The sequence below is a fragment of the Mchenga conophoros genome, linkage group LG22, assembly GCF_057382185.1.
Source record: "Mchenga conophoros isolate Kocher_MC1m ecotype Shallow Benthic linkage group LG22, M_conophoros_male_GT1.1, whole genome shotgun sequence".
NCBI lineage: Eukaryota > Metazoa > Chordata > Actinopteri > Cichliformes > Cichlidae > Mchenga > Mchenga conophoros.
In genome coordinates, this window is record NC_140546.1 from 68,156 (window position 1) to 92,192 (window position 24,037).

The window sequence follows — 24,037 nt, forward strand, 5'->3', positions numbered from 1 at the left end:
AGCCTGATGATGTCATTTATTATCAGCTTGAGCTGAAGAAGACTTTGACAGTGTTGTTATAGATTGTGTTGCCCAGCTCCAGTGGATCCTCCTCCCTCGCTGCTGCCATCACCTCCAGGACTTGTCTGCAAGAGACAAATAGTGAAATCTTAAAATTAAAGGTCTATTGTGTTTAACAATATTCATGCTTCAGTGCGACGTCTGATTGTATCCATTGATTTATAAAGCGTTTCCCTTTAGTGACTCACATGATATGACAGGGCTCATTCCGGTCCTTCAGGCAGTGTCCTGCCTCCCACTTCTTCTTTGTGGGAAATGTAGTTTTAACACATTTGGACCCGGCATGAGTGTTCTTCACACCACACCACGGGGCGTCTGGAAATGAGCAGGAAGGTGGAAATCCATAAATAACATGAATGTAGCATTTAAAGAACTGTAACATCAGCAAAATATTTCTATAAAGTGAGCACAAACCTATTTAATCTAATATATTCCCTCTTATTGGTGATACAGCTTCAACAAGAATATAAAACCAATGACTCCAGAGCTTTAAGAAAACTTTATATTAAAGGTTCCCTGTGTGATCAAACTCAGGCCACATTCTGCCAAAAGCTTTAAAATAAACAGACGGTGTGACTCACCTGTTTCTATCATGAGCCTCTCTGTGGGGATCGAAAATAAGAGTGAAGCAGTAGCTCACCGTCATGTTTCTGCTTCCCTCTGTAGAGTCCTCTGAACATGGGATCTGTCAGATTCACCCCGATGTCTGAACAGCAAGAGGTCAGGATTTATCTACATGTACTGACTCACAGAGTGTTACTGATTGTATCTTTGGAATTAAAGCATCACAGTATTGGTACCAGCATCATGTGAGAGACGCTCTGAGGTCACGTTATACAATAACACTGAACACATTTAGCAGTAATGGATACTTTACTTACAGACAATAGAAACACACTGGAAATACAGTCATATAACAAAACGAGTAATTACAACAGCTTCATTATCGTGCTGATTATTTTCAAAACAGATTATCTGTCTTTAGCCTACAACATAAAAAACTATAATAAACACCTAAATTCTACAACAATCATGAACTGAGTTTAATAACAATTATTAGTTTTAAAGAATTTATTTCTCTCCATTGGTAATCTTTATAGTGACTCACTGCGAGGTGCCGCATACTTTAAATACTTCTTTGACATACTTTGAAGCAGAGGTAGGTTTTCATTAAGCAATTACTAGATGATTCTTTCAGAAATATTACCAATTAACAATTTTCTGTCAGCTAAGTTACTAAATTGCTTGGACACATCTAAGTACACTGAGAACTGCTCTGCTTTTTAGACATTTCCATTTTGTAGTCGTTAATATTTAAATGAGAGATGAGCTGCTGGGTGTACTGATTTGCATCATTTTATCTCAGTTGATTTTAACTTTGTGTAGTTAGGACTACAACCCTACACAGCTTACAGCTGTCCTTAATGAAGAGCAACCACAGGCTGTATGCAGAGGAGCTTCACGGACAGGTAAAGGGTTTGACTTGGTTAAATCTAATATATGGACCAGCACAGAGCTCATGCTGTGCTATATCTTCTTCATTGCCAGCACAACAGCACCAACTGCTGATCAGCTGATCAGTCTACTGTGAGCTGCCATCATGGCAGCTGAACTACTGTAAACCTGAAATAAAGTGCCCGGTATACTGTATTCCTGCACAGCTGTGAGCCTGTCACTCAGTCTGTTCCTGCTGTGTTGTCATTTTCAAGAAGCTAACTTATTAGCACTGATGCTAACAAAACATGCAGGCTGCTCCGTTTTATAACCGTCAGCGGCAGCCAGTGACACTCGCTCTCTTCTACCTTTTCTGGTAGCGTTTAACAGGCGATAAAGCAGAGGCGACTTACCAATGAATTTGTTTTGTGCCATGGTTGAAATCAAAGTCCTCAATGTTCCTCAGCTGGTCACCGCGCACCTCCGGCAGGGAGTTGATCTTCTTGACGGCAGTGCGGCGGTTGATGAACGTTTTCCAGCCGTTCTTGGCCTGCAGGTACATGTTAAAGTAAGCGTGCAGGCACATCGTGCAGGCGCGGATCTTGCTGCCCGCCTCGAACATCATGGTGTAGACGCCATTTCCGAACATGATGACGCCGAACAGGAACTCGATGATGTTGCCCGTGGAGCGCACGTAGTAGACGTAGTCATCCAGCTTCTCCCACAGGACATTGGAGAATCCGTCAGCCATGAAGAGGCCGTAGACGGTCAAAGACACAACCACCTGGAGAGCAGGAAGCAGAAACGTGAGCTGAATTTAATCTGCAGAGAGCAAAGCAGACTAGTGAACGGTTTCAGCTCCTGACAGGGAGTGAGCACGCCAACGGGAAGTTTGACAAACTCTCTGTGGTAGGACTTGACTTAAGCGGCCAAAGAAGTGCAGGACACTGATGCTGTCCTGTGTAGCAAGTGATTTATTCACCATTTGTGACCCAAACAATATTTACAAAAAATAAATAAGAAACTCAACTCCATAGTTAACTCCGTTCAAATAAACATAACTGCACACAGCTACACTGACCTTTTTCCCCAAACACCTGAGTTCTTCTGCTTAAATCGTCCACTTAACCAAACAATTTCTCCTCTGGACTATTGCATTCAGTAGGTAAGATGAATATTATTGACCTCTACTGCGATTCTTTACTAGCAACATAAACTCTGGTGTAATCCATACATTACAACAATAAATCTATTTCTCCATAAACACTCTAAAATCAACTTTTTTAAATTACAAGAATTCTTCCCCTTCCGCACTTGGTCTCTTCCTGTGACCTCAGATGAACCCAGAAGCTATAAAGCAAGAAGTAAAACTAAATTTCCTCCTTTTGTTTCTGGAAGACAGGTAGGTAAGGTGAGTTCTAACTAAACCAATTAACAGTTGAAATAAATAACATGTTAACTTAACAAACTTGTAGGAATTGATTTAAGTGTTAAATTATATAATCTGTAAAAGTGCAAAATACAAACAAACCCGGGATAGTAGATGTTTCCCTACTACAGAATACATATGAAATATGGTTAAATCAAAACAAGAATGTTAACTAAGAATATGGACAAGTGGTACTCTGACCCACACTCTCCTTTAAATTCTGCTCTGTGTGTGTGTGTGTGTGTGTGTGTGTGTGTGTGTGTGTGTTCATGCTTCACTGCATGCTCCAAGTTAATTTGAGAAAGAACAAAAATATCCTGCATGCTGTTGATCGCCTGAACTCACAATTCATGTTTTAGTTGAAGTTTGTACATCGTTACTTAAATTGTTGTTCCTTAAAGTTTACTCCCTGAATAATGAACATTCACAAACGTAAAAATGCAACAGCCACACATCCTCTGTGACACGGAGCTGAAGCTGACCTCTGGTGACAGCTGGAATGTTTTTGGACCCTAAGCTTGAAGTAAACAGTCTAAAAATGTGTCGCCGCTCTCCTTCAGAACAGTTTCGATTCGACACCCACAAACTCGCCATTCCTCAGCGGGTCCCCAGGCTAATTTTAGTCAAGTGAGCATGCCCAGAATATCGAATGTAGGAGCCTGGTTCCATGCTCTTATAGTTACATTTGTCTCTAAGCAGTAGAAACATTTTATATGCAAACTCACAACACTTAAGAATTTACAAACAGTATCTGTGGTTCCTTGTCCACCTCTCTGAATCAGTTTTACTGTTGTTGCTGACAAAGCCTGGCCCTCACCTCGGCTCTCCCCTCGCCTGTCGAGGAGTGAGTTTGGGTTTTTAGAGACGTGCTGCAAAGGAAAAGTGGTGCGTTGGATTTAGCACAAAACACAAAGCGAGAGCATAACTGTGAAAAGGAATCCAGACAAGTAATCATTTAATCCTGATTATTTCTTGTTTTTGTAGGGCTAAATCATGCTCTTATATGCACATCAATCCGGTCATTATTGTTACACATTTGATTATTTAAGTAACAAGTTTTACTATTCCGGATCTCTTGATCTCTTCTTGACCATAGGATGTTAATTTCATCCACCCATCCATCCATCCATCCATCCATCCATCCGTCCGTCTTCTTCCGCTTATCCGGGGCCGGGTCGCGGGGCAAGCAGCCCAAGCAGAGAAGCCTAGGCCTCCCTCTCCCCAGCCATCTCCTCCAGCTTATCCGGGGGAATACCAAGGCGTTCCCAGGCCAACCGAGAGATATAATCTCTACAGCGTGTCCTGGGTCTGCCCCGGGGCCTCCTCCCGGTGGGACATGCCCGGATAACCTCACCCAAGAGGCGCCCATGGGGCATCCTTGTCAGATGCCTGAACCACTTCAGCTGGCTCCTTTCGATGTGGAGGAGCAGCGGCTCTACTCTGATCCCCTCTCGAATGGCCGAACTTCTCACCCTATCTCTAAGGGAGAGGCCAGCCACCCTTCGGAGGAAGCTCATTTCCGGCGCTTGTATTCGCGATCTCGTTCCTTCGGTCACTACTCACAGCTCGTGGCCACAGGTGAGGGTAGGGACGTAGATCGACTGGTAAATTGAGAGCTTCGCTTTTACACTCAGCTCTCTCTTCACCACAACAGACCGGTACAGCGTCCGCATCACTCCAGCCGCTGCACCAATCCGTCTGTCGATTTCCCGCTCCCTTCTCCCATCACTCGCGAACAAGACCCCGAAATACTTAAACTCCTCCACTTGGGGCAGGGTCTCGTCCCTGACCCGGAGTGGGCACTCCACCCTTTTCTGGCTGAGGACCATGGCCTCAGATTTGGAGGTGCTGATACTCATTCCCACCGCTTCACACTCGGCTGCGAACCGTTTCAAGGCAAGCTGGAGGCCCTCACCCGATGAAGCCAACAGAACCACATCATCTGCGAAAAGCAGAGATGAGATCCTGAGACCACCGAATTGAAAGCCTTCCGCCACTTGGCTACACCTAGAAATTCTGTCCATAAAAATTATGAACAGAATCTGTGACAAAGGACTGCCCTGGTGGAGCCCATCACCTACCAGGAACAAGTCTGACTTCTTGCCGGCTATGCGGAACAAGCTCTTGCAACGGTCGTATAAGGACTGAATGGCCCGTAGCAATGGGCCAGACACCACATACTCCCAGAGCACCCCCCACAGAACCCCCCGAGGGACACAGGCAAATGCCTTCTCCAAGTCCGCAAAACACATATAGACTGGTTGGGCAAACTCCCATGCACCCTCAAGTATCCTCGAGAGGATAAAGAGCTGGTCCAGTGTTCCGCGACCAGGACGAAAACCGCATTGTTCCTCCTGTATCCGAGGTTCGACTAACAGACGAACTCTCCTCTCCAGCACCCTGGCATATACTTTCCCAGGGAGGCTGAGGAGTGTGATTCCCCTGTAGTTGGAATACACCCTCCGGTTCCCATTCTTAAAGATGGGGACCACCATCCCAGCACACCCTCACTGCACGTTTGGGTGCGCCACGTCTGTCCAGCGTCCTCCCTCGCCACCTGATTCAACTCACTACCAGGGGGTGATCAGTTGACAGCTCAGCCCCTCTCTTTATCCGAGTGTCCAAAACTTATGGCCTCAGGTCTGGTGATACGATTACAAAATTGATCATTGACCTTTGGCCTAGAGTGTCCTAGTGCCACGTGCACTTATGGACACTCTTATGTTCGAACATGGTGTTCGTTATGGCCAAACTGTGGTTTGCACAGAAGTCCAATAACAAAACACCGCTCGGGTTCAGATCCGGGAGGCCGTTCCTCCCAATCACGTCCTTCCAGGTCTCACTGCCGTTGCCCACGTGAGCATTGAAGTCTCCCAGTAGGACAACAGAGTCCCTAGGAGGGGCACTCAGGGACTCCAAGAAGGCTGGGTACTCTGAACTGCCGCTCGGTGCATAAGCACAGACGACAGTCAGGACCCGTTCCCTGACCCGAAGGCGAAGGGAACAAACCCTCTTGTCCAATGGGAAACACCCCAACATACCAGCAGCAAGCCAAGGGGATACAAAGATACCCACCCTAGCCTGACGCCTCTCACCAGGGGCAACTCCAGACTGAGGTCTGGAGTTGCCCCAGACTGAGGAGACTGGTTCCAGAGCCCCGGCCATAAGTGAGCCTGACTATATCTAGCCAGTACCTCTCAGCCTCACGCACTGGCTCAGGCTCCTTCCCCACCAGAGAGGTGACATTCCATGTCCCAATTGCCAGTCTTGGTAGCCGGGGATCGGGTCAGCCAGGGCCTCCGCTCCTGGCTGCCGCCTGGCTCGCATCGCACCCGACCCCTAAGGTGCCTTGTGCGGGTGGTGTCCCGTTTTCGGGCTGTGCCCGGCCGGGCCGCAAGGATGTTAATTCATTAATTTTTTTCATTAGTTTGAGTAATGCTGAGTCCAAAAAACCTCACATACGTGAAACTGAATGACTAACATAACACACAAAAATCTCACAGACTGTGAAAACTTTGGGAGACATTGGACGTCATCCATTCCAGTCAAAGATAAATTGTTTGCGCTCACCTTGAGGCAGAGCTCAACACAGAAGGCGGTGACGGCAAAGAGCCAGGTGTTGAGGACGTAGTGATGCCAGAGGGCGTAGCTGAGCACCACAGGGAGTACAAAGAGCGCCAGGGACACCAGCAGGACGGGGAAATGCCGCCGAAAAGAGGAGACATGGGAAGCGCTGAGAGACATGAGGACGGGGTCAGTCATGCCGTGAATGAAGTGCAGGATGGCGGTCAGCAGAAGGCACATGTACCGGCTTAGGCGGACCTGTGGATCAAAACCAAGACTAAGTTACGTGTACGAAGTTATTACGTTATAACCACAGGAATACAGGATTACAAAAGGAACAGTGAACTCTGCTACTGTGTGCAAATGTCATTTACAGTATAAATCATTAAACATGTTTTGTTAGTTTATAGGGCAACATAAAAATTCACACAGAGGTTAAAACAACAGAAAAATGAGAGAAAAACAGTTTGCCGGCTGCTTTGATGGCGTAAACTGGAAGCCCAAATCTGAGACGTACCAGACGTTCCTCAGGTTCCAGGCTGCTGAGGCCAGTCTGAAGAGCCAGGATGAAAAACAGGACAGGAGCCACAAAGCCCAACCGCTTGTCCTCCTCCTCAGTCGAACCTGAAGGTTCAAATTAAGAAAGTGCTCAACTCCAGGAGCATCCAAACAATTATGTGAAGGGCAAATCAGGAAGGCTTTTACACCTGCTACCACTCCAACTAACAATCTCAGTCATACCTATGAAAGCCAGGATGCTGAGACCCAGGTAATGTGCAACAGAGGAGATAACAGCACTCATCCCCAGCACAGTGAGCATGGAGTCGCAGCCGGAGATGATGATGTTACTCGTGAGATCCCAGAACACATCCCAGCTCAGCAGGTAACCCTGAAAACGGTGCAGTCACACAGGTACATGCGTCACCTTTACTCATAATCCCGTTAAGCTTCAGTTCAGACTCTGCCGTCTTTTTAGGTGAGACTTTATTATTAACAGCAACACAGAACATGAAGAAGCAGCTTCAGTAGAAATGAGGTTGTTAAAGAATTATGACCTTGTTATGTAGTGTGCATCATTTTTAACTGCTCTTCAGACATCAGACACTGTTTATAAATTATTAAAAGAATATTTCACATTGAAATTCGTGCATTAATATACCTGTAAAACACTGCAAAGAGCTAATGTGCCAGCTGGACTTTACTTGGCTACAGAACACAGTAAACCTGTAGAGGTCACCTACATACATTTTAGGCTTTCAGAGATATTTTTAAACACACAGGAACTAATTTTTAGATATAATTATTTATATATAACTAATTTTTAGATATAATTACAGAAATCCAACAGGGGCGCCTGGGGCTGCAAAAGGAAAACTTCTTTCCCCAAACAAATATATGACTTTTGTAAACATTATGATATGTCAAAGACTCTGAATAAGGTCATTAACCAAATATCAATTCACTGTGGCTAACATCTTGTTAGCTTACCTTGCTTATGAAGTGACCATCATATAGCAAACATGTCCTAGAAGTGAAGTTTTTTTTATCTAAAAGCATTTACCTGTGCATCAGAGCTCCCATCTGCAGCTCCACCTGTGGCATCTCCGCTCTCTCTCCCCACCGCCTGCACCACGTAAACCAGTATCAGTGCCTGGGCTGTTACCCGGGTCAGCCAGAACACTCGAAGCACATCAGGGAACCTGATCCTCTTCCCCGTGTCTTCCAGCAGCAGCTGGAGTCCGTAGATCCTGTACATGTGCCGTACGAGCAGGTAGACGTACCGGCATGAATAGTAGAACCATTTGAGCCTCGTGGCGAGGCAAACGGCTGTGCTGAGAGCCAGCACCAGGCCCGAGAACATTGCCACCAGATGCCTGACATCTGCAGGAAGTTCAATCATCAGCCCCCACAGAGGAATCATGATGTCCAGGACCACCAGCGCAGCAAACACCGACTGGAGGTTAAGCAAGAACACATAGCCAATCCCAAAGACGAGCTGGACGGCGGCCATGCCCAGCCACAGCGTCGGCCCGTTTCTAGGCAGCAACCTGAAGCCCAACGCTGCTTTGTAGTAGGCGTTGTAGAAGTCCATGTGGGAGGTGGCGTAGTAGTTTATGAGGACTGCTGCCATGCCAAGGAGGACAGCAAAGAATAGAGTGTAGAACTTAAACAAGGCTTTCTGAGAAAGCAGCAGCACCACAGTGGAGATGAGGACACCTGGAACACACCGGAGAAGCAGTCAGAAAGACAGGAAAGGCAAATATTTCTCACTGCAAACTGAACAAATGTCAGCTAACTGTAGCTTCCAAGTTTGTCTGATTATAGTGAGTATTTAGATCAATCTTTGTGAGAAAACAACAGATGCTGCACATTAAAGAATTTTGGAGCAAAATAATCAGCATAGAGTTGAGTAATCCTGATAAGTCAAAGGATGAACAAGCAACATACATAATATAACATAAATAGAAAAACAAATAAGAACAAAAACAAACAAAGAAATGCCTTTCACAGTCCACGTAATGCTACGTGTGCATTTGATAACACTATGATAAACTGATCGTACATACTGTAGAGGACCTCAACCAACCTGAGCCTTACTGCTTTAATATAAAGTTGTTCAAACATCTGGCACTATGGAGTCTCTGTTCCTGTACTAAACATAAAGAAACACGGGTACAGAAGCAAACCCAACAGCTAATCTCACTTCCTGTCCATCCAAACCCAGAGCTCTTGGCTAACACTTTCAGATGGCCCGAGCTGCTCAAAGGTCTGCAAACTGGAAAACTGAGGTACATAACCTGTTTGTTGACTCAACACAGAGAAGCTTTACTCTGTCACAGTGATGAAAACGAGGAGCTGTTATGAATTACGGGGTGTAGAGGAAACTCAAAGTTAGTCAGGCTAAAGACTTATTCTATCAATAAATAAAAAGTGAAACAGATTTTTGTTAGTAGCAGCTCTGGTTATTACACAGCACTAGTCCAGAATGTAATTCCCCTGTCCGAAAATATGACAAGTGCCAAGACATACAAATGATGTGCATAAAGTGGGACACCAGGTCAACACACGTCGATATAAAGTCACAGGTACAGAGTTCAGACCAGAGAGCAGCTCTCTGGGTACAGTTAGAGGAGAAGAAGCGAGCTTTGTCAGGAAGAAGGACCTGAATATGACCCATCTGGGTCCAAGGTGCCTCTGAGGCCATCCGTGACACCACAAATCACACTTGTGACAACACACCTTGACGTTAGCCAGCTAGCTAGCTTGCGAGCTGATGGCGCCAAAGCAGAGTAAATTAGGGTCGAGGTGAAGCAGTTAAGCAGCGTGTCAGATGGATCTGCCCTGTGTAAATGTTATTGCTGGTCGCTTAATCGGCTTTAGCCTGTCTGACAGGCATACATGCCAACCCTCCCGATTTTTCTGTGAGAATCCCGAATTTCAGTGCCACTCCCAAAAATCTCTCGGAGCCACCATTCTCCCGAATTTCTCCCAATTTTCCTTCCGGGTACAAAATTGAAAAACCATATCCCAGATTGGCCCAGCCAATTCCAATTTCCAACAATGGCTACTACTACTGGAGCCTCTGTCAGTGCGCCCCAGGGTGCTGTGGTTACAATGTAGCTGCCATCACCAGTGTGTGAATGTGTGTGTGAATGGGTGGATGACTGGATATGTAAAGCGCTTTGGGGTCCTTAGGGTCAAGTAAAGCGCTATATAAATACAGGCCATTTACCATTTACTTAGTTTAAATATTACTCTTATTAGTCTTTTGTGGTCGCAAAATTAACTTTTAACATATTTTCAGGCGAGAATGTAGCTGAGTAAACTTCAAATATCTGAGCCGGGGAGAACTCCCGGCACATCGTTTTCAAACCCCCGCAGTCTTTTGCCTCTCAGGTTAAACATGACATATAAGTCACTTAAATAACTTAAACATCTTTTTGTTTGGCCTTTTTCAGTGTTTTTTTTTTCCTGAGTTAATCGGTTTGGCTGACATTAAAGTTATTAGATTCGATTAAATAAAACGTATTAATCCCTCGGGAGGGTTCCTCCGGGGTTTTCACACAGCTGAATAAACATCAAAAAGAAAACTGATTAAATAGAAGTGTGAGATGGTCGAAAATTTATGCCAGCGTTCGGTTATATTTTAGATAGGAAGGAGCAGATGCCAGAGTTTCACTCCACCGAATGAGCTTGTCATGTAATTCTGAAGGCTAGACCGTGTCAGTTCCCAAATAGACAAAAACAAACTAAAAACCAGCGATAAACAACTTAAACATAAAAAAAAAAAAAAAAAAATCACAAAGAAAAAACAATACAGCATCCACATCTGAAGCAAAGAGTAAAACAGTGAAATGTGGATTATTAAATATTAGGTCTCTCTCCTCCAAGTCTCTGTTAGTACATGACTTAATAATTGATCAACAAATTGATTTACTCTGCCTTACAGAAACCTGGTTGCAGCAGGATGATTATGCTGACGACACCGTCGTGGTGGGCCTGATCTCTGATAACAACGAGACGGCCTACCTGAAGGAGATTAGGAATCTGGAGAACTGGTGCCAGAGGAACAACCTCCTTCTAAACGTCAGTAAGACAAAGGAGCTGATAGTGGACTTCAGCACTAAGCAGGAGAGGAACTACCAGACCCCCGTCATCAACGAGTGCCCAGTGGAGAGAGTGGACAGCTTCAAATACCTCGGAGTTCACATCACGCAGGACCTGTCATGGTCCTGTCACATCAACACCGTGGTGAAAAAGGCCCGACAGCGTCTCTACCACCTCAGACGCTTGAGAGACTTCCAACTGCCCTCCAAGGTGCTCAGGAACTTTTACTCGTGCACCATAGAGAGCATCCTGGCGGGAAACATCTTAACCTGGTTCGGGAACAGCACCATGCAGGACAGACGAGCTCTACAGAGGGTTGTGCGGTCAGCTGAGCGCACCATCCGCTCCGAGCTCCCTGACCTGCACTCAATCTACAGCAGGCGGTGCTGGACCAAGGCCAGGAAGATCGTGAAGGACCTCAGCCATCCCAACAACAGACTGTTCTCTCTGCTGAGGTCAGGAAAGCGATTCCGCTCCCTGAAGACCAACACAGAGAGACTGAGGAGGAGCTTCTTCCTGCAGGCGATACGGTCTCTCAATCACACCACCACACAGTACTGACCCACACATATGGTTCTTACACACACACTGGACTTTCTGGACTTTGGTTTTGCACAACACTGGTCACTATATTCTTCATTTCCAGTTAATACTTGTACAGCTGCTGTTATTGTGTATATATTTATTTATATTTAGATTTCTTCATACATTCTTATATAGTTCTATATTGTGTATTTTGTTGTACAGTTATTTTATTTTCAACTTTAATTTATATATTTTATCTTATTCTTCCCAGTTAAATTTACCCTTCATTCTAATTTGTGTTGTACAGTTATTTCATTTTTAACCTTAATTTATATTTTATTCCTTCCTAGTTAAATTTACCCTTTTTAATTTTTCATATTTATTTCCTATCTTATTCATAGCCTTTCCTTTTTTTGTTTTCTTTAGGTCACGAGCAGTTGTCCAAGCATTTCACTACATATCGTACTGTGTATGACTGTGTACGTGACAAATAAAATTTGAATTTGAAATGTTAGTTTAAATGAATCAACACCCCCGAGTCATTCTAACTACCAGAAACCTCGAAGCACAGGCCGAGGGGGCGGTGTGGCAGCAATTTTTCACACCAGCCTATTAATCAACCAAAGACCCAGACAGACTTTTAATTCATTTGAAAGCCTGATGCTTAACATCGTCCACCCCAGCTGTAAAACTCAGAAACCAGTCTTACTTGTTATCATCTATCATCCACCTGGGCCTTACACAGAGTTTCTGTCTGATTTCTCAGACTTTTTATCTGATTTAGTTCTGAGCTCAGATAAAATAATTATTGTGGGTGATTTTAACATCCATGTAGATGCTAAAAATGACAGCCTCAACATGGCATTTAATCTGTTATTAGACTCAATTGGTTTCTCTCAAAATGTAAAAGAACCCACCCACCACTTTAATCACACTCTACATCTTGTTTTTAACATATGGCATAGAAACTGAACATTTAACGGTGTTTCCTGAAAACCCTCTCCTGTCTGATCATTTCCTGATAACATTCACATTTACAATAATTGATTACACAGCAGTGGAGAGTAGACTTTATCACAGTAGATGTCTTTCTGAAAGCGCTGTAACTAAGTTTAAGAATATAATCCACCCACTGTTATCATCTTCAATGCACTGTACCAACATAGAGCAGAGCAGCTATCTGAACGCTACCCCAACAGAGGTCGATTATCTTGTTAATAATTTCACCTCCTCACTACGTACGACTCTGGATACTGTAGCTCCTGTGAAAACTAAGGTCTCTAATCAGAAGTACCTGACTCCGTGGTATAATTCTCAAACACGTACCCTAAAGCAGATGACTCGTAATCTGGAGAGGAAATGGCGTGTTACAAATTTAGAGGATCATCATTTAGTCTGGAGAAATAGTTTGTTACTTTATAAGAAAGCTCTCCGCAAAGCCAGAACATCTTACTATTCATCACTGATTGAAGAAAATAAGAACAACCCCAGGTTTCTCTTCAGCTCTGTAGCCAGGCTGACAAACAGTCAGAGCTCTGTTGAGCCAACCATCCCTTTAACGTTAACTAGTAATGACTTCATGAACTTCTTCACAAATAAAATTTTAATCATTAGAGAAAAAAAAATTACCAATAATCATCCCACAGATGTAATATTATCTACAGCTACTTTCAGTACCATTGATATTCATTTACTCTTTTTCTCCCATTGATTGATTGAGTTAACTTCAATAATTACTTCCTCCAAACCATCAACGTGTCTTTTAGACCCCATTCCTACAAAACTGCTCAAAGAAGTTCTGCCAATAATTAATGCTTCAATCTCTAATAACCAGCTATGTACCACAGGCCTTTAAATGGCAGTAGTTAAACCTTTACTCAAAAAGCATCTCTAGACCCAGCAGTCTTAGCTAATTATAGGCCAATCTCCAACCTTCCTTTCATATCAAACATTCTTGAAAGAGTAGTTGTCAAACAGCTAACAGATCATCTGCAGAAGAATGGCTTATTTGAAGAGTTTCAGTCAGGTTTCAGAGCTCATCACAGCACAGAAACAGCTTTAGTGAAGGTTACAAATGATCTTCTTATGGTGGGTAACAGGTATCTCCGAAAACGTTAAAGCACTTATGCAAATATGTGATGTCTTGATGAATCGAGCAGGTATTTAAAGTTTAAAGATATTTTCATGCGAGAATGGTGCTGTGTAAAGTTTATTTTGTAACTCAGAAAGAGTAATATTTCAAACTCCGCCACTCGGTGCTCCTCCGCCACTGCCTCGTTTGAGTTTTGGACGAAATGGATTCTGGGATGTTGCATTTCGTCATTTCGAGCTGATTGGAGACCAGAACAGCCAATCAGATTTTTTTGCATCCAAGTCTGTGATTGGCTGGTTGTGTGGCACAAATATAACGGTGAAGTTGAGCGCGCACGGGCAGAAATGTTAAGCGCGCGAGCAACACATTGCGAGCGAGCGCAAATGCAAAAACTGAGCGAGAGGGGCAGCTGTTGTGTGTGTGGATAATAGCAAACACTGAAATACATTTTTTGCACGCAGAAATGAATTTTGTTCACTCAAATTCAGCTTTTCTTCGCTCAAAATAAATTTCTCCTCAAAATACAACACTTGCACCTGCAAACTTTTCTTTACGTGCGCTCAGAATAGTGGCACAAAAATAACGCCATACTAAAGCTGCTAGCTCGTTGCTGTTGAGGGAAACTTAAGCGCTCCTTCATGTTAAAAATACTTACCCATGACTCTGACAAACACCTTCCCCATCGCCCCGGCCCAGCCCGAGCCAGGGTCGTAGTAAGAGTTAAAATGGCGTCGGATAATAAAAATACATGGAACTCGCAGAGCCACATCCAGCACCACCAAGGCCTGCTGGCCTACTCCGGGCTTGGGTGGACGCCATACGGCTTTAGCGGAGGGCCTTTTACAGTCCTGTTGGGACCCAGCTATCCATGTAACGCTGAAATACGTGACGAGTCACCCGGCAGCAGTCCTTCGTCTTCAGTTTCGCTTTGCCCAACGTTTACCTGGCAGCTGGAAGCCTGCATCTGTCCGCCATGTTCGTCCACCTCAACCTCCTGTTGCTTCTCCGGGTTACAGCCGGCAGCCGGTAAACTTCACGCCCCCATCAGACCCGGCGCTGTCCGCTGTCACAAAACCAGTGAAGGCATCTCTAAATGTCAGTTTGTCAGTGCTGTGAAAGTGCCACTTGACTTCTTTTTTTAAAAAAAAAACCAAAGAAGTTGCTAGGCTGTTACGACGTATCGCGTCAGTGGGCGTGGCAGCTGACGTACATTTCTACAAACTATAAAATTACACAGCGTCATTTTTTCTGTGTCCTGTTTGCTACATGTTTTAATGTAGACGTTATTTTGCTTCAGAGGATGTTTGCTAGTACAGACATCCATAAATAAAATATAACACAGACTTAATATAATAGACCATTATAGAAGTATATTAAATATATTTCAGTTTACTATATTTAGATTTCAGATAGTTTTTATACCTTACTGAGATATTTGTTGTGTCTTATCGTATTTGATTTATTGAGCTAAAAACAAACACATTTCAAAGACTTTGGGATTTCCGAACATCTCGAGGATCCACAAAAGTTGTGGGAAAATATTCTATGGACGGAGAAAACTGAAGACAAAAGTTAAAAACTTGAACTTTTTGAAAGGTACAAATACAAATACTGTTACATCTGGCATTAAACTAAGGCAGCTTTTCATAAAAAGAAGGTCATATAAACAGTCAAACACGGTGGCGGTAATGTGATGGTCGGGGGCTGCTTTGCTGCTTCTGGACCTGGATGACTCCCGTAACTGATAGAATCATAAATTCTGTTGTCTTCCAGAAAGTCTTTCAAGCTCAAGAGCGCTCAAGTTATGCAGCAGCACAATGATAGTGACACACCAGCAAGTCCACCCCTGCATGGCTTAAAAACACAAACCTCTGAGAATGCTTTTGATGGACTTCAGCATGACTCTAAAACAAGCTGACTGAATTAAAATCATTTTGCAAAGAACATTTGGCCAAAGACTCATCGCCAGGTACTGAAAACAGCTGATTTTAGCTCTTGTTGCAAATGTTGGCACAGCCAGTTTATTAGGTTTTGTATAACTTTTTATATTAATAAATTAACATTTGAAAACTGCATTTGCTTGGGTTACTTTGTATAATATTAAAACTTGTTTGATGATCTGAAGCAAAAGCACTGTAGGGGTACTTGAACAATCACAAACATCAAAGCTTTTTGTGTGGTTTGAATAAACTCATTAACATTTATGTTTTTCTAAACACGACAACTGATGTGTTCCTTATGAAAAAAATATGTTTATTGTGCACTAACAGAGGACTGTAAACACAAATAATATAACAGTATAAGTGGTTTGTCCTGAGGCGCACAAACAGATTCATAAAAGAATATTAATGACACATCGGTGAGTCTGATGATGTCATTTATTATCAGCTTGAGCTGAAGAAGACTTTGACAGTGTTGTTGTAGATTGTGTTGCCCAGCTCCAGTGGATCCTCCTCCCTCGCTGCTGCCATCACCTCCAGGACTTGTCTGCAAGAGACAAATAGTGAAATCTTAAAATTAAAGGTCTATTGTGTTTAACAATATTCATGCTTCAGTGCGACGTCTGATTGTATCCATTGATTTATAAAGCGTTTCCCTTTAGTGACTCACATGATATGACAGGGCTCATTCCGGTCCTTCAGGCAGTGTCCCTGCCTCCCACTTCTTCTTTGTGGGAAATGTAGTTTTAACACATTTGGACCCGGCATGAGTGTTCTTCACCACCACACCACGGGGCGTCTGGAAATGAGCAGGAAGGTGGAAATCCATAAATAACATGAATGTAGCATTTAAAGAACTGTAACATCAGCAAAATATTTCTATAAAGTGAGCACAAACCTATTTAATCTAATATATTCCCTCTTATTGGTGATACAGCTTCAACAAGAATATAAAACCAATGACTCCAGAGCTTTAAGAAAACTTTATATTAAAGGTTCACTGTGTGATCAAACTCAGGCCACATTCTGCCAAAAGCTTTAAAATAAACAGACGGTGTGACTCACCTGTTTCTATCATGAGCCTCTCTGTGGGGATCGACTTCATAGCTTCAATATTGGCCTCTGTTTTCAAGGAACTGAAAGATATGGAAGTGAGACTCAGTGTGATTCAGGTCACGTTCAAGGAAACCGAACAACATTTCTCAGATTATCCCACCATCCATTTATTCCAATATAGAGGTCCAGGTCAATGAGAGCAGCAGCATCTTCTGCAGTTCCATCAAACGAGTGGACCTGAAATTCAAATGAGCAATGACGCAGAAGAATTTTGATCAGATTCATTCATAAAGTGACTCAGTGGCTTTTTAAATATGCAAACTAGTTTTATTGAATGAAATCAGGTTTGTTTGTGAATTTATCCCAACAAAAGTATTAACTTCACAGAATTTTACATTTTAGGTCCTTAATCTGTTCAGTTTACATCGAGTATTGTAACCTGTCACAGAAATAATTCACTTTTACACAGGTTGTTTTTGCATCTCCAGGATTTGGAAAGCATATCCTCCTCTGTCTATGATATTTAGATATCATATCATCCTTACCACTCCTCCAACACATCGGTCTCGATTTCTCTTCATGATGTCTGTGGAAACAAAAACAGTTGAATGTTTCGCATAAAAATCAAATTCCTGAACCAGATCAGGTGTCTGCTTCACAAACCTACCAATGAACTCCTGATGGGAGTTTCTGCAGTGGAGGAACATGGGCAGCTTGGTCTCCTCCGCCAGGTCAAACTGCTTCTCAAAGTATCTGCAACACACCAGGAGCAAATTGAGGCACAGGAAACAAAAGTCCACGAGGGCCATTTAAGCTAAAGGCCATTTTCTTATAGACTTCTAAAGAAAGCAGGTTAAAGGTACTTTCACTTTTCAGACTCGGAAACAATCTGCAAGTCTGTGGAGTCATAAATGAACCATAATGTTTATTAGAAGGAAATTAGAAGGAAATCTTCAGGGGGAAAAAAAGCTTTTAGACTTTTTGGCACATCTATCAGGTTTCACTGGTAACTTAAAGGATGCAGTCACTATTAAAATTCCCAATGTGGCCTTAAAAAATGGCCGCCGAGTGGCAAGTTTTGCTTCTAGAAGGCCGTTTTTCAAAACTTGTGAAAATCACACAAACTTACTTGAGCTGAGTTTCTTTTGAGCAAAATTCCAGCCTGTCAAAATCTGAAACGAGGAGAAAAGAAACATATTCATAGTTGAACGCTAAGAGTGGGTAACCCACAGAGTGAAAAATAAATAAGGTGTAAATGAAGACTTATTTCTGTCATGTACATTCATACACGTGCTCGTGTACACACACCCAGTCCACACTCTCCGATGGCCACCACCTTTCCTCTGTGTGCTGCTGCCAGCTCCCTCAGCCCAGTTAAATACTGGGATTCTCCATTCTGCTCAAACTCGCCGCACCGGGTGGGAGTGGCAGCCGACCGTGCAGTAGAACTCATCTGTGATGAAGGAGGGGGCTTGTTAAAGGTGAGACGCTCCAGCACGGAGGGAAACATTAGGTAGGTTTGGCTGTCATTATTACCTCTGGTCTCAGCTAGTTTAAGAGCTTCCCTGCTGTCGTCAAGGCTCCCCCCTGTGATCATAAACTGCAGTGAAGCAACAGATAAAACACGCAATCATTACAACTGAGAACAAATAACTTTCAAATTACACATTTCCAACATACACAAAAAAGAGTAACTATGAGTTTATATTATGTTTTATATCTGCATCGGCATCCTGACTACTTGCACCACAATTCTTTAGCATATATAATAAGGCTCAGCATGATAGAGTATACCAGCTTATATGTTGAGTGTACTTAAAATGTAGGTGAGGCTTTTTTTTGTTCTTCTCTTCTTTCCCTCATCGCCCAGTCCATATCAGGGAGTGAAATAAATGAGGGTTTTGTCCGGGATATTAACACTCATAAACATCTCCAACAGCTATTAGCCAAACTGTTGCTGTAAAAATCTCTATCATCCCAGAATTTCACGATGACCTTTTTAAAACAAATCAACACTGCAGCGATCCCTGAAGTCATGGCTATGATTAAAATACATGAGGCTTCATCAAAGTGATGGACACAGCATACCTTTTCAACTCCTACTTTGAGAGCTCGGTCAATGATCTCATTGAAGTCATCTGTCAGGAAAACGTGAGACTCAGAAAAACATCATGTGAACAGCCCCACAGTGAAAATAAGAGTGAAGCAGTAGCTCACCGTCATGTTTCTGCTTCCCTCTGTAGAGTCCTCTGAACATGGGATCTGTCAGATTCACCCCGATGTCTGAACAGCAAGAGGTCAGGATTTATCTACATGTACTGACTCACAGAGTGTTACTGATTGTATCTTTGGAATTAAAGCATCACAGTATTGGTACCAGCATCATGTGAGAGACGCTCTGAGGTCACGTTATACAATAACACTGAACACATTTAGCAGTAATGGATACTTTACTTACAGACAATAGAAACACACTAGAAATACAGTCATATAACAAAACGAGTAATTACAGATTACAGATTATCTGTCTTTAGCCTACAACATAAAAAACTATAATAAACACCTAAATTCTACAACAATCATGTACTGAGTTTAATAACAATTATTAGTTTTAAAGAATTTATTTCACTCCATTGGTAATCTTTATAGTGACTCACTGCGAGGTGCCGCATACTTTAAATACTTCTTTGACATACTTTGAAGCAGAGGTAGGTTTTCATTAAGCAATTACTAGATGATTCTTTCAGAAATATTACCAATTAACAATTTTCTGTCAGCTAAGTTACTAAATTGCTTGGACACATCTAAGTACACTGAGAACTGCTCTGCTTTTTAGACATTTTCATTTTGTGGTCGTTAATATTTAAATGAGAGATGAGCTGCTGGATGTACTGATTTGCATCATTTTATCTCAGTTGATTTTAACTTTGTGTAGTTAGGACTACAACCCTACACAGCTTACAGCTGTCCTTAATGAAGAGCAACCACAGGCTGTATGCAGAGGAGCTTCACAGACAGGTCAAGGGTTTGACTTGGTTAAATCTAATATATGGACCAGCACAGAGCTCATGCTGTGCTATAGCTTCTTCATTGCCAGCACAACAGCACCAACTGCTGATCAGCTGATCAGTCTACTGTGAGCTGCCATCGTGGCAGCTGAACTACTGTAAACCTGAAATAAAGTGCCCGGTATACTGTATTCCTGCACAGCTGTGAGCCTGTCACTCAGTCTGTTCCTGCTGTGTTGTCATTTTCAAGAAGCTAACTTATTAGCACTGATGCTAACAAAACATGCAGGCTGCTCCGTTTAATAACCGTCAGCGGCAGCCAGTGACACTCGCTCTCTTCTACCTTTTCTGGTAGGGTTTAACAGGCGATAAAGCAGAGGCGACTTACCAATGAATTTGTTTTGTGTCATGGTTGAAATTCTCCCAGAAAGAACTACACATGCAGCTCTCACCAATCCCATAATGCCGCAATACCGTAATAACTGTAACAGACCGGATCACTGTTACTGAAAAAGATTTTCGGCTACTCTTCTCATCTTATCCAAACATTTTAGACAATATCGAAAACATTTCGACGCGTGAAGATAATTTACACTTGTATAACTTACACTTAATGCGTGACCAAAAAGAAATGTAATATATTCGCGCTGCTTTTTTTTTATATTTACGGGTTTAGCTTCCAGATGCCACAAAATCCCAGAATCCTTCGCGCTGCTCGGCGAGAAGGTGACAGGGGACGGCTAACATGGCCTCTGCCTATCTCACTCACCAGCAGAAAGTGCTGCGGCTTTACAAGAAGTCCTTGAGACACCTCGAGTCGTGGTGCATATTTAGGTAAGAAGGGCTTCTTAGTTAGTGTAGGACTGTGGAAAAATATAGAATATCGGTGTTTTACATGCAGTAAGTTCACTGTCCTGCTAAGCTAACAGCGAAGCTAGCCGCTGCTAAGCCAGGTCACTCATTCCTCAAGTCTGACAGTTACACCTCCAAAGTGTTATCTTTGTTTCTCCACTTGTCATTCAGATGGGAATGTGCGTAAGAGATCGCGAAGTTGCAATAGTTTCATTTTAATCTTTTTGAGCAGGAGTCAGTATATGTTACTTGTATTTACATGGCGCCAGCTAGCGTCAAAAGCAGCTAATAATAAAGTTCTAGCTGAGCTCCCACTTGGCTCAGCTGCAGACAGGTTATTAAACACATTACTCTACTTAATCATCAGAGGCACTAGTCTAAACTTTATGTGGAAAATACTCCAAAGTTAGTTGTCATGATGTTTAATATTTAGGATAACTAGTATTCATTCAGTCACTCGGATGTAGCGTTATTTGTGTCAGTTCTGGTCTATGTGAATAAATGAAAGGCTTTCATTGGTGAAAGATCAATACATACAGTTAGGTCAGTAAGATTTTGGACATTTATCCATCCATCCGTCATCTTCTATTTATATGGAGTTAGGTTGTGGTGTCAGCAGGCTAAGTATTCCAGATATCCTTCCCCACACCCATACTTTCCAGTACCTCCTGAGGTGTTCCTAGATCACATGAGATCTCCAACGAGTTCTGAGTCCACCCCAGGGTTTCTTTCTGGTTTATCAGGAAGCATCCTAACATGATGCCCAAGCAACTTTGACCATCTCCTTTTACCACACGGGAGCAGCGTCTCTGCTCCAAAATCTGTTATGCTGAGCTCAGACATCGTATGGAGGAAACTAGTTTCAGCCTCATGCATTTGAGAGCATACCTTGTCTGTCAGATTTCATTACCATCGGTGAGGTCTGGGGCTCAGACTGGTAAATTCAAAAGTTGTCCTTTCTGCTCTCTTTACCATCCCAGCCTCATACAACACACACATTACTGCTGACGCCACACCAATCCATTGGTCAAACTCGTGCTCCACATTACAGATTTAATATTACACTAGTAATCAGCCAGTATTTAAATTATTATTAGAGTTTTGTGCTTGTTTAGAAATATAACCTGCCTGCAGGAGCTTCACATTATGAAAAGAGATGGACAGAAGAATCAGTATCAGGGTTTTAATGTGAATCACCATGTTACCCACGTCAGCATAGTCTTTCTAATGAGGATTGAAGGCTGCTCCTTTAAGTTGAGATGTTATTTATGTTGATTGCAAGAACAATAATATATATTTTCATTTTAGAAAAAGTAAAGAAAATTGTTAATTTTCCTTCTTTAGAGTTTGTTTTTAAAATGTTTTGCACTGATGATATTAAGTTTTAAGAAAAGTCTTATTGTCTGTTTTATAGATAAAATTCATATGTAATGTTTCTGTTAGTATAAAATATCCACATGTTTATATTTTAACACTTTTTTTCTCTTGATGTCATGTAGTTGCTTCAAACATGTTGGTGGTCTCTCTTGAGGTCTGACTGTTGTTTTGTCATTATAGAGACAAGTACCGTTTCTATGCCTGCTTACTGCGGGCTCGCTTTGATGAAAACAAGACTGAGAAGGACATGGTGAAGGCCACCATGATGCTAAAGGCAGGAGAGGAGGAATTCTGGACCAACCAACATCCTCAGCCCTACATCTTCCCCGACTCTCCTGGGGGGACCTCATATGAGAGATACGAGTGCTACAAGGTAAAACAGAGCAACCATGAAATTATTTCGTTCTGTATCTAACTTTCTTTTTTCTGGACCTAACTTCTGGTCTGTTTGAACTAACTGGGAACAAGTACAGGAAAACATTTGATGTTAGAAACTTGAAGTGAAAACGCTGGCTGTCCTAATGTTGGATAGAGACGTGTCTGTGAGCTCTGCTTTGTCTCTGTAGGTCCCAGAGTGGGTGCTGGACCACTGGCACCCCTCGGAGAAGGCCATGTATCCTGATTATTTCTCCAAGAGAGAGCAGTGGAAGAAACTGAGGAATCAGAGCTGGGAGAAAGAGGTGGGCAGCAAACATTTACATGCCAGCATTACTTTTGACCTCCTTGTTTAACCTGGTCTCCTTTGCCAATGACAAGAAAGGTGCTACTTCTTGTTTACTGTTCCATATAGCTCAGCTTTTAGACTCTTCTTGGTTTTCTACTCTTGGATTCGTATGACGTCATTGAGAGCAAATAATCCTAGACTTGGTCACAGCTTAACGAGAGCTGAGTTGATTGGTTAACTAGGTTAATTGGTGATTTTAAATTGGCTGTAGGTGTGAATATGAGTCTGTCTCTGGGTGTTAGCCCTGTGATAGGCTTGTCTCTCACCCTATGACATCTGGGATAAGTTCCAGCCCCTCTGCAAACCTGATTGGATAAATGGTTAAGAAACTTGATGGCTGGAGATAAAAGGCTTGTTTTAGACAGGAGGATCTAAGGCCTGTATAAGATAAATAGGAATTATTTTGAACTGTAAGTCATGCAAAGCTATACAAGCAGAGCCCAATGCTGAGAACATGGAGCTGGAACTGAATGTAAGGGTCCCTGTTGATGACAAACTCCAGTAGGTGGCACCAGAGTGCTTTTGTTGGACTGGAAACTTCAGGCCACCATTTCCTTCCTTTTACTTCCAGGTTGCCCAGCTAGAGGCTGAGACCCCTGCTGTTGGACCGAAGTCCGAAGCTCTCCCTCCTGCCCGCAAAGAGGGCGACCTCCCCCCTCTGTGGTGGCAGTTCGTCACCCGTCCCAGGGAGCGCCCCACATAAAGGATCTTTTTCACGTGGGCCTGCTCGTTCCTGCAACCTGAAGAAAATCTCACAACAACAGCATGAAGACAGGCTGACCCGTCATTACCATCTGTCTGTACAGAGTCGTTTCTAAAGGAGTTCACCGGTGCAGGTTGCATTAATTAAGAAAAACAGCCTTTGTGAATTCAGAGTGACTCAGAAGTCCTGTAGATGTACCAGTTAATTCCTGTTCTAATAAATGTGTATTAAAACTGACTGTGTGTTTTACTGCAGCTGAAACGTTTGTTTGTCAGACGTTTATTAGGTGTACCTGAAGGTCTGATCGACCAGATCATTTTACATGTTTCAGGAGTAAACAAAGTGACAGTCAGAGCAGTGCCTTAAAATAAATGTTGCTTAACATTTAATTTAACGAAATAGAAAAGGCTCACAGTTCGCTTTTACATGTTGAGACAAGCAGAGTTTTTGTAGATCATTAAAGCGTTGAAAGGCATTCTAGTTGTTATCGGGAGAGTATGACCTTAAATGTCATTAATGTTTAAAAAACCAAACTGAATCCTAAGCTGTTCTCAAACTCTGAGAGTGACCGCACTGACCACAAATCTGTGGTGTTACCGTTGATGGCCACACACACGTGTCCTTGGATCTTGTTAAACTGGCCTTGAGAAAAAATTCCCGAAGCT

General features: G+C 42.7%; 1 protein-coding gene, 1 long non-coding RNA gene and 2 pseudogenes across 4 annotated transcripts; 1 reads left to right on the forward strand and 3 right to left on the reverse strand.

The window, feature by feature from the left end:
* Positions 1–3: 3 nt before the first annotated feature.
* LOC146548405 (deoxyribonuclease TATDN1-like) lies at positions 4–20,411 on the reverse strand (annotated as a pseudogene). The gene is made up of 13 exons (XR_014890345.1): positions 20,325–20,411; positions 20,105–20,198; positions 18,926–18,991; positions 18,797–18,846; positions 18,245–18,308; positions 18,017–18,161; positions 17,838–17,880; positions 17,376–17,461; positions 17,254–17,294; positions 16,869–16,945; positions 16,718–16,788; positions 249–375; positions 4–125 (listed from the first exon to the last, which is right to left on the reverse strand). The product of XR_014890345.1 is annotated as a deoxyribonuclease TATDN1-like (transcript).
* Positions 249–14,531, reverse strand: LOC146548406 (E3 ubiquitin-protein ligase RNF139-like; annotated as a pseudogene). Its single transcript, XR_014890344.1, has 8 exons — positions 14,368–14,531; positions 8,049–8,704; positions 7,229–7,376; positions 7,005–7,111; positions 6,494–6,745; positions 1,908–2,278; positions 642–766; positions 249–375 (listed from the first exon to the last, which is right to left on the reverse strand). The product of XR_014890344.1 is annotated as an E3 ubiquitin-protein ligase RNF139-like (transcript).
* LOC146548407 (uncharacterized) lies at positions 15,945–16,384 on the reverse strand. Its single transcript, XR_014890346.1, has 2 exons — positions 16,323–16,384; positions 15,945–16,199 (listed from the first exon to the last, which is right to left on the reverse strand). It is a non-coding gene; the product is annotated as an uncharacterized LOC146548407 (long non-coding RNA).
* Positions 20,392–23,609, forward strand: LOC146548408 (NADH dehydrogenase [ubiquinone] 1 beta subcomplex subunit 9-like). The gene is made up of 4 exons (XM_085261552.1): positions 20,392–20,550; positions 22,126–22,318; positions 22,512–22,625; positions 23,241–23,609. The coding sequence occupies exons 1-4, from the start codon at positions 20,462–20,464 to the stop codon at positions 23,370–23,372; spliced, it is 528 nt and encodes a 175-aa protein (XP_085117678.1). The 5' UTR covers positions 20,392–20,461; the 3' UTR covers positions 23,373–23,609.
* The last annotated feature ends 428 nt before the right edge of the window (positions 23,610–24,037 follow it).